This window comes from Gallinula chloropus, assembly GCF_964237585.1.
Source record: "Gallinula chloropus genome assembly, chromosome: 2".
Classification (NCBI taxonomy): Eukaryota; Metazoa; Chordata; class Aves; order Gruiformes; family Rallidae; genus Gallinula; species Gallinula chloropus.
In genome coordinates, this window is record NC_140086.1 from 31,149,865 (window position 1) to 31,161,148 (window position 11,284).

General features: G+C 37.8%; 1 protein-coding gene across 1 annotated transcript; it reads left to right on the plus strand.

Annotated features, from left to right (window-relative positions):
* Positions 1–1,901: 1,901 nt before the first annotated feature.
* On the plus strand, positions 1,902–9,960 carry IMPA1 (inositol monophosphatase 1; the record flags this gene model as incomplete). The annotated part of the gene is made up of 8 exons (XM_084260320.1): positions 1,902–1,964; positions 3,119–3,252; positions 4,906–5,010; positions 6,230–6,275; positions 6,427–6,535; positions 7,240–7,348; positions 8,799–8,950; positions 9,801–9,960. 8 exons carry the CDS (start codon positions 1,902–1,904, stop codon positions 9,917–9,919), a joined length of 837 nt encoding a protein of 278 aa, XP_084116446.1. The 3' UTR covers positions 9,920–9,960.
* Positions 9,961–11,284: the final 1,324 nt, after the last annotated feature.

Below are 11,284 nucleotides of genomic sequence, written 5' to 3' on the forward strand. Positions count from 1 at the left end.
GAGGAGGCGGGGTTAGGCGGCTTCGCTCCTGGCGTCGGCGCAGTGGTGCGGCTGCGCGCCGCGGAGAGAGCGGGAGTGGCGGTCGAGGTGACAGCGGCGGAGCGCGGCAGGGTGAGTCTCCTCTTCCTCCTCCTTCAGCCGCCATTTCGGGTTGCCGTGAGGGGGATGCGCTGCTGCCTTGGGGACTCTGTGGTCTTAACACCGCTCGGGTACCGAGCGGCGGCAGGGTCACCGAGCGGCCCGGTGGGGCGAGAGGTGCTCTCACCCCGGCCGGGCAGTGCGGGCCGCCCTTCGGCCCGGGCTCCAAGCCTTGGCTCTGGATGCACGCCCCGAGTTCCTGGGACAGACTCCGCACCGGGCATGCCGAGGGGACGGAACTAAGCCGGGGAGAAGAAAATACCCTTCTTCCAGTCAGTGAAGGCGCTGGTGTTTAAGTAGAATGCGTGTCCTGGAGTTACTGTTTCGGTGAGGTTTGAAGTCTAAATCAGTTTGGGTTTTTTCCCCCTCTGCTGCCTGAATCTCTACCCTGTACTGGCTGTCAGTGTTCTTCAGGTTCCACTAGTACTGCCAGTCCTTCATGGATAACGGGGTAACTTTAGTGCTGTTGTACCCAGCTCTGTGTCCTGATAAATTATTTTTGTGTTTCTACAAGAGAGCCTGTGCTGTAAAGACTATGACAAGTAAACATTGTCAACAGAAGTGAAACATCACCCCCTTTGCGCTTCACCTGGCTTTTCCAGCCATCTCTCCTTGTTTAGGACCAAGGCTGAAAGAGGCAGGGACCTTTCAGGATGATCGGGATGATTGGACTGGAGATTCTTGGATTGTGTTAATTGCACAGGTGGTTTTTTATGCTGATCAGTGCTGGTTTTGTGAGGTTTTTCTGTTGTTTGGTTTAGTTTGGGTTTGTTTCCCTGTGATCATTTATCTAATCTTTGTGAGTCTGCAAGCCTTACGGAACTGCTACCCAGATCATCACTTAAGTAGGCAATACCTAGAAGGCTTCTGAAAGGGCTAGGGATCAAAACCGAATCAGGCTTCTAAAATTCAGAATGCCATTGTGTTATTGAATATGCGATCTGTTGTGGGCGTATCAGAAATAAGGTATCATCTGCTGATTTGTATTTCACATTGCTCATGAAATTAGAGATGCACAGAAGATAACATCTCCTTTATTCCTTCGTAACACTTAAGAATATAGAGGATGCTTTTAAATTGCTTTGGAATCTTGTAACTTTCTCATGTAGAATCAAAAAAGTTTCATATTTTGTTTGGAATAAACCCCTAGAAAAAAGCGTGGAGGCCTAAAATACAGAAAGGATAGATTTGGGGTTTTAAATTCTAATGTAATTGAAGATACTCAAAGCCATTTAAACCAGACATAAAAATAGACTAAGCTGTATGTCAGCACTGTTCTGCAATAAGTGACAGTGAAGATTCTAGTGTTTTTAAGTGAAAAGGCCCCAAGCTGTACACTGATTGAAGAGTGTGCTTGTGTGTAACCACACTGTTTCTTTTCAGAGCCTTTATGTACATTGAGGTCAGTGTCTAAATGTGGAATCTTGTATATAAGAGTAACTTTCAGGACTGTGACTCTGTACTTGTTAAATGTCTTTATAATATGCCTTTTTGGTAATCACCCAATATGGGGTAAAAGATTGTTAACTTAGACCACGATTTTAATACCTTTTAAGGTTGGTTGGTTTCATTTTTGTTTGTTTGTTTGTTTTTTGCTTTTTTCCCTGAGTAAAGGATACAAGCTATTTCAGCAAGGAGAAAATGGTGCAGTCCAGAACAGGAGTAGTATAAAATTAGAATTTGTAAAAGAAGAGAAATAAAATAGTCATAATAATTTTGGTGTTAATCTGTCCTTTTGGTAGATTCTGTATATCTAAGAAAAGATGGCAGATCCTTGGCAAGAATGTATGGACTATGCAGTTACTTTAGCAAGAAGAGCTGGGGAGGTAAGTATAAACTACAAATAATAACATGATTGAGCCTATACGTATATAGCTTTTGAAGGAGTTTGATGTTGGATTTTCTTCTGAGGAGTATTTTGTCAAAACCATAAGTTGGCAGAATCATTCAGCAGTCTCCAAGATTGGAGTGTATTTTGTGTGCACATCTTGGTTAATTTAACAAAAATCACCTTTTCACACTTCTTTGACCAGAGTCCAATGAAAGATTGAGTATCTTTTGTACATTAAATTTGAATTAAAAACATTTAAGACATTCTGAATTGTGGTAAACAAAGAGCCTCTCTTGTTTTCTCCTTAAACTGCATCTGTCTACTGTAGTATTTTACCACCTAAAAGCTGTTGACAGTCTTTCTTGAGAACACCTCAGTCAGTGTTAAACTGTGGCTTGTTGAAACAAGAGACCATGTTGGGTTCTCTTCATGAAGACTCTTTTGCTTCTATAAATAGGAGGCATCCCTTGCAGTGGCAGTACTTTACCCATTTGTGATCTAAGATGCCTTAGAACAAGGAAGAGTTTGCACATCTTGGCAAAGCCATGGCATGAGAGAGGTTACTAAACGTTCCGTTCTTGGTAGCTTTGCTCGGTACGTCGGGATGCTATCGCAGCCAGGCAAGATGGCACACGTACTTGTCTGTCCCCTGGAGCTGCAGAGTCTGCACAACGCTGTTCCTGCATTGACCTCATTAGAAAATCATTCTGAGTTACAGTATTCTGTGGGCTGTGAGGCATGGATTCCTGCTGAAGCTGATCCTGATAATTTTAAGATCATAAATGCATGCTCTGGCTAAAAATAGCCGACTTGAGCTAAGTCTTAAGTTTTTAATTCAACTCCAGTATTTTAAATATACAAATCTAAAACTTGTCCTAAAAATAGAGCTCAGTTCCATGTACCAGTGGATCTTCTTGTAGTACTTAGTTTTAAGGTCATGTAAAAATTTGTGCTGAGTAGGACTGGAAATAGTTGTGAAGGTAAGCCCCAGCTTCTGCAGTTAAATTCAGGTTTTGTCACTGCTCATGTTTGTGTTTTTTATGTGCAGTATAGTAAATTACAGTAAAAACAGTGCTCAGATTTTTTTGAAAACTAGTATTTTCCATACTGATAATGGAGATTTAATTTTTTTAAAACTTTTCTCAACAGATAATCCGTGGAGCACTCAAAGAAGAAATATCCATTATGACTAAAAGTTCACCAGTTGATCTAGTGACAGAAACTGATCAAAAAGTAGAAAGCTTCATTATTTCCTTGATAAAAGAAAAGTATCCTTCTCACAGGTATTCTTTCTTACCAGTACACTTTTGGTAGAAGAAGGGGAGAGGTGACTGGAAGAAGAAAATGGGATGTTTATGACTTTGCTTAGTAAAATTTCATTAGGATTGGTATGCTGGAAACTTACAGAATTTTCCCTTACCCTCAATGTAGTAAGTATTTTAGAGCAGTAGTGGGTTTAAAATTTGCCTGGGGCTGTAGTAACAAAACAAAGTGTCCTCAGGGTCTACTGGCATGGCTGTATTATTGTTCTTCCCTTTTTTTACTCCCCTCTCCCTGCTCCTCCTTCCCCTCACCCCCAGTAAATTTAGTTTTCAAGGATGAGTTTGCATGTATTTTACTTACACAGGACTTTCCCATTGTGACATAATGGTTCAAATTTAATACAGTTTCCTTAAAGTGGGCTTGAGATTTTTTTTTCATCTCCTAGAAGATTTTCTTATTGTAGCCATATATGTGAAATGTGAGAAATATGCATAGAATTGGAACAATTGAGGTGATGTGAAAATGTTAGTAACCAAACCAAATTCATGTAAGCATGCTGATTTGTGGAATGACCTTGAAATAAGAGTTTCTGTGACACTGATAAACTTTTTATAAAAAGAAGCTAAAATATTCTATTAGATAATTGATATCACATTAGGCATACTGGTGTTGAGCTTATCTTTGTGACCAATTACTCATCCGCCTAAATAACCTTTCAGTCTCTCTTTGTGAAGATCTGCTGCTTTTTGGATACGTGCTGTTTCTGAGCAATCATCTTCTCTTCCATAGTTAATTGTAAAATTCCTAAAGTATTATTAAAGGGACCTTATTATTTTACTGTCAGCAGTTCTTGTTTTACATGTTTGTGGAGGGTAGCACGTTTGCATGCTTTCTGTAGGTTGAGTATTATGTGGTGCATTTAACAACATGCAAAAGGCGTCTAAGAGAATTCAATTAGACTCATTCCAGTCATTTTCCAGTTCAAAACAAATACTTTCATGAGCAGCAAAAATTGTGAAATGTGGGTTCCTGTGGCACTGTGTGTTCTGTATCACTTGGGTTTAGTGCTGTGCAAACATGCACTCTCCTGGCTGCTTCAGGAGGAGCTCTGGTTTGGATTTCATCCCTTTACTGTGGTAACATTTCATGATTCTTCTGAACTAAATAGTCTTGAGGCTAACAACTTTCTCTCCTATTTGGCTTGAAATCAGACTATGAATTTAACAGTTACTGCAGTGGTCTAACCAGATGCATATGACCACAGAGGCTTTCTTCAGTTAAAGCACATGCTAAAAAAAAGAAGTGGTTTATAGCACAAATAAACTGAAAGGGGTGAATAGCTACACGTATTCTGGCCAAAACCTGATTGTGCTATTTCTGGATAAAATGTTGAAAACTTTCATGTTCTGAATGCTAAATTCCAGTAATGAATATTAAACCAAAGTTCTTTTCCCCATGTATTGTTATCTCTGACATCGTTAGTATTGATATATGCTTGGTAAGATGTGTTTGGTGTTTTCCAGATAAGTTAATGAGTTTCTCAGCTTTTACATGTGATCACTGGTGGTACAGAAACCTGCATCTCTCTCTAAGAATGTTAATTTTAAGGAGAGTGTTGTAATTCAGACATTTTAAACAATTTATTTGTGTCTTTTACATGTTTGCTGCTCTAGCTTCATCGGAGAAGAATCTGTTGCAGCTGGAGAGGGCAGCATTTTGACAGATAACCCCACATGGATTATAGACCCTATTGATGGAACTACCAACTTCGTGCACAGGTCCACCTTTAATTTTTTATGTTAGCAACTTCAACTGGTGACCCCTTTTCTTTCTCCAGTTCTGTAAGAGTAAGGTTTTTTCACTTTTAAACTGCTTTAAAGGAGATACTATGAACTTGGTAATAGTTACAAATTGTCGTTTGCATTTATTAACAGCCATTGGGCAGTTTTTGTAATAATTGTAGTATTTCTGTAAGTATTGAAATAGTCTCACTCTGTCACCCTCAGCAGTTGTTCATGAGAGGCCTGTACTGTATAGCAGGGGTCAGCAGCCTCTGGCACGGTTGCCAAAGATAAAGATAGGTGAGCAACAGGACTCAGAATTAGGAGTTGCAGCATCTTTGGAGAGAAGCGGTAACAGCTCCAGGTGCTGATTTCTAAGATATTTCAAATTCATTGAGATCTAGGAGCCACTACCATGAAAGAAAGAAGAATATCACAGTAATTGTTAGTGGTATTTTGCACCAGGAAGAGGAGGGGGCTTTCAGTGTACTGCTGACTGCCTATTCCTTCTGTCTTTGAAACATGATCATTTTCAGCCCTGATGAGCTTTTTTGACTGTACTTGTTTCCAGTTTTGAAGTGACTGCCAGTATGTATGCCACAGCTTCAAACAGCTTGTGGATCCTGCTAAATAACATGTTCAAAAAGCTGTAAGAAAAGAACCCATTCTGCTGGATCTACGGACTTAACAGGCTGTACTTTTTGCACATATTAATTAAAGTTTTGGAACTACAAATTTTGAAGAGTAAAAAATAGTAATAGTAAAAAAAAAATAACTCATTGGTTGATTACTAAAAACTTACCCCCACAGCTTTCACTCTTCCCCTGCATTCTTGCCTCACATTTTACTATCTGTCTGTCTTGTTGCTTTGGTGGAGAAAGTGGAGGTGGGGGGAGCAGTGACTTGCTTCTTTTGATGACACCATTTTGGCCAGCTTGTTCCTTCTGAGGAAGGTTAGTGGCATAGAGGCATGTTTGTATTCTTTGGCTAGAGAATGGCAGTCCCTAAGCTATAACAGGCTTACTTTCTGTTGGTGGAAAAATTTGTATTTTAAATGGAAATTGATCTTGTCAGGTCTATTTTTGTAGTAAACTGTTTTCTGTATAGTCCAAGTTTATATTATATTTAACTGAAAATTGTTTTTATTAAGAGTAAGTGTGCTAATGAAAGAAGCATAGTATCTCACTATAAATTAGTGAAATGTTTTGTTTTGTAGGTTTCCATTTGTGGCAGTTTCAATTGGCTTTGTTGTAAACAAAAAGGTATACTTTTTATTACTTAATATCTAATCAGTCAAAACCAAATCAGTTCCTTGTTGCTAATTAAAATTAAGATATGTACTTTCACAGTAAATAGGAAGAAAGGGGGGGGGGGAACTGAAAACCCTCAACATATATTTACTTTTTCTTGCAGATAGAGTTTGGAATTGTGTATAGTTGTGTCGAAGACAAGATGTATACTGCCAGAAAAGGGAAAGGTGCATTTTGCAATGGTCAGAAACTTCAAGTATCAGGCCAAGAAGGTAAGCTGAACCAAGAAGCTTATTTCTGGTAATAACATTTATCTTGCAAATGAGATATCAAAAGTTTTAGACCCAGGTATATTCCTCCTGTTTCTTAGCTCAACTTTGTTTTGCAAAGACAAGCTTTTGCTGGCTATCAGTTGTTTAGTTTTGAGAATCAGCATATAACATGCTTGTGATTTTTGCAAAATCAGGACTTGGCAGTTGAAGACTGTGTTCCCTGAGTGTTTGTCTGTTGTGGGGTTTTTTGTTTGTTTTTAATTCCTTGTATGGCTTGTCATCTGTCTGTGATTGCTCTTCACAGTCTGTTACAAATCTACCAAACTGTTCAACTTCATCCAGGTGTGAGCTAGTGGTTTAAACCAGTATCACTCTTACTGACTTACTACCCCATGTGAAGTAAAATTCACACTTAAAGTGGGGCCTTTAAAGATCTGAGGACTCATCTAGCAATAAAATTTTATCAATTAATTACATCAGTTGCTATATATGCACAATTTAACCAGGTCACACTTTGTTTCCTGTATTTATTTTTCCTGCCGTTTTCCATGTAAGAACAGATTTTTATATGTTTAATATACATAATATGTATGTTAAAATAGGTTTTATTCAGTCTTGTAAGAAAGCAGCAAAGTAAATGCCACTAATTACTGTTAGTGGATAAGTTGGACTGTTGGAAAAATTAGGTTTTGTTTCTTTTCCAGACATTACAAAATCCCTTTTAGTAACCGAACTGGGATCAAATCGTGATCCAGAGACTATAAAAATAGTTCTTTCTAACATGGAAAGACTTCTCAGTATTCCTATTCATGGGTAAGATACTTCCTATTTTTTTTATATTTAATTGATAGAGCTAATATTGTAAGTATGTAAATATAATCATCTTTAGGAAGGATTGGTTGCATTACTTTTGACACCTTAAATGTATGATTTAAATATGCTTCAAATGTTTTTGTCTGGTAACTTCTGCAGAGAAACTCTAAGTGTGTTTAGCTTTTTCAAGCAGGGACACATAAAAGGGAAGCCTAACAATCAGTATTGAGAAGCAAAGCATATTTGGTTGTGTGGGACTAGAAGGTACTGTATTTAGTAGTTAAATTGAATACAACTTTGTGCTTCCACCCCCCTGGAAACATGAGTAAAACTGGATAAACAGAAGCTGTATTACGTTTCTTAGTTTCCTTTCCCTGTAATAGTGACAATCATTGTTTATGTATATCAGAAGACAAAAATAGATCTCCCTTTCCTCTTTCAGCATCATGCAATTTTAAAAAATTTGTCCAAATGGTAAAATTGTCCATAAACTGATCTTATTTCAGTTACATTCCCAGCTTCCTTTCTTGCAGATAAACCAAAGCCAACATTTCCACAAGCAATTTTACATCTAAAAGTCGTTTCAGTAGATAGGGGTGTTTTAGGTTATTCAACCTTGTTTGTGTTTATGATTGATACTTATACTGAGATTCTTAGGATTCTTGTTTTGACACTTAATATAAGTTTTTTTCCTCTACTTTCAAAGTCTTCTGATGTCATTAGAGAATACATGCTAAATTGTAGGTGGGGAGAACATTTTAAATGTGTTGTCAATTCAACTTTGATATATTCTTTGTAAATGATACATTGAGATTGGACTTGATTGAAGTTGCTTCTTGCAGTAACATAGCTGCTATCAGTTACAATTTAATATAAGTTTTACTGATGATTGAAATAACTGCAGTTATTTGTATAAATCACACTTACAAAATGCATCGATATTTCCAAAGGAAACTGGAATTTGTAAAACAAGGGCGTTGAAGTTATCCAGACCAGATTTATAGTGGGTAATTTATATTTTGTGATTACTGCTGTTAAGGCAAGCCAGAGATGCTCACTGAGCATCACCAGGGAAACTGAAGTAACATTTTTCAGCACTGAGAACAGCGTACCCTCTACTTGAATTCTTGTATTCAAAAAGCAAAGTGGAATATCTGTTCCTGTTTCATGTTTTAGGTTAAGAAGTTAATATGTGTTTTCAGTCTAAAGATTGAAAGAATTAATAAATGCAGTTTCTGGAAATTTTCTCTATTTGGAGAGCTCTTCAAAAAACTTCAGCAAAGCTCCATTCCTGATCACTTTTGTTTGTTTCATCACAGCATTCCATCATGTTTTTCTAGCTCGGTTGGCTTTGCGTATGCTGCTTCTGTGATCTCTCTGTAGTGTACACAGACATTGTGACTTCCTTACAAACTGTTCCCAATTAAAAAAACAACTCTGTCTCCTTTAGGATCAGGGCTGTTGGTACTGCAGCTGTGAACATGTGCCTTGTGGCAACGGGCGGAGCTGATGCCTATTATGAGATGGGAATTCACTGCTGGGACATGGCAGGGGCTGGAATCATTATTACCGAAGCAGGCGGAGTACTGCTAGATGTATCCGGTAAATATGTGGCCTGCACAATGCTCTTGCCCTTTTAAATAGCTAATTGGGGGTAAAACATAGCTGAAATGAGAAGGCAAAGAGGTTTTTTGTTCCTCTTTTCAAATTACCACTATTGAACAGAGTTCCCATCAAGTTAATGGACAAATTCAATTGTGTGTTCTTAAGCTATGAGATAACCTTAGCTCCCTTGTCTGAGTGCCTGGGAGAGTAGAAAAAAGGCAGTAAACATACACTGAAGAGAATTTTAAATGTAGCTTATATGGGGTACCTGTTGTGTTAATTGCATTTTTATTCAAAAGCAAAACTTTGTCTTAAATAGTAATGTATCATAGGATCACCGTGGTTGGAAGAGACCCTTAAGATCATTGAGACCAACCGCAGCCTAACCCTGCCTAGTCCACCTCTAGGTCATGTCCTTAAGAACTTCATGTACATGCCTTTTAAATACTTCTGGGGATGGTGACTCCACCACCTCCCTGGGCAGCCTATTGCAATGCTTGACAACCTTTTCAGTAAAGAAATTCATCCTGATACCTAACCTAACACTCCCCTGGTGCAATTTTAAGCCATTTCCTCTTGTCTTATCACATGTCACCCAAGAACATCCTTATGCCTGCAGCACAGGTGCTTTCAAAAACTGAGCTTCACATCCTTGAAGAACTGCACCTTTGAAGTCTGGCCATTAATACATCATTACAGTGATAACAGTGAAGAGACCCTTTGTAGTCAGATTTCCTCTTTACTTGCTTATTTGTCATGTACACTTGATTTTTTCAGTGCTGTTTTCTTGCCAGCTTTTCATTTTCTCCAGATGCAAGCTAGTTACTTTGTTTGCTTTGATTTCTAGGTGGACCATTTGACTTGATGTCTCGAAGAATAATTGCAGCAAGTAGTCGAGCTATAGGAGAGCGAATAGCCAAAGCACTTCAAATAATTCCCCTGAAAAGGGATGATGCAACTAACTGAATACCAAAACTACACCTTTACTGTAGTGTATAACAGTGTCTCAGTCCCACATGGTGGTTGTTCAACACCTTGAACCTGATTAAAAAAAAAATAGATAAATAGATGTTAGTCTTTCAATACTGGTGTGACTGCTAAGTAGTGTTTTGAGATTGGGCCAACATTTTAAGTAAGCTTTTACTGTTAAATATTTTATTTAACATTGCTTGCATAAAGATCTATAAAAAGAAGTTGATATATACAGCTAATACTTTTCAAGTTTTATCCTACCCTGGAAAGCATAGCAAGAGACACCTGGATGTAGAGATAAATAAAACCCAGTAGTTTCATAAGTCACAAGCAATATTTGCTGTGTTAACACTGCACCTTCACATCTGATCATGAACCTGAAAAGAACAGGCATTACTGTTTATCCAGTTTTTTCTCTCAGTTGTTTGTTTTTCTGCATTGTCATCAACATACCCATTTCCTTACCTTGTTACAGTTTTTATAGAGGTAGTTCACACACTTCCAAACTTTTTTTTAGTTGCTTATAGCTTGGGCTCAGATTTCAAGTCTTCATTACTTAACTGTCATTGGGTTTGTAGTCATGGTTCTCTCTTACAGTAGATAAACACAGTTTCTTCTTTAGCCTCTTTCATGGCCAGTACACTGTTCATTACAGTTGCAAAAATAGTAAGTTATTGTGGCAGAAAATAACGTGCATCTCCCAGGAGTAAGTTCTGAGCCTACCTGCCACCAAATGGACTTACTCAAAATTAAGGTGAAGCTTAATTTGTGTTTGACCGTTGGAATCAGCTGATGCTGGGTTCTCTATGTTATTCTTAGAAGTTATAGTTCCTGTTAATCGTGATTGGGTTTCTTCATGGATGAGTGTGTTTCAAAGTCTGAGGAATCATTAAAATCCAAGATAATTTTCAGTTACTCAACTGGCAGAAAATATGCCCACAGTCCAGATTTTTTTTTTACATTGTTTTCTATAAATTATGAAAGCAAGTGACCAACCAGGATCAGGCTTCCATTGTATTATTGAGGCACAAGAGAAGACATGTATCTAAACCTAAAGGGTTTACGAATCTAAGAAATATTAGTGTTTTCATTCTTGGTATCACTTGTTCTAAACTTCAAAAAATACACTGGTTCTTTGACATTTTGTATTTAATTGTTAAAAGTATCACTGTACTGTTCAAATAATTAATGCACTTTATAAAGAAAAAAAACACAGTTTTAAATTTATTTTTCCATGTCTGACGCTTCCTAAAGAAAGTTATCTCATTGGTGGCCCAGTCAGGAGACAGCAGTGCTTTGGAAAACCTGACCCTTTGTCAGGGTTTTTTGTTTTTTATTATTTTAGAAAACGGTATTCTC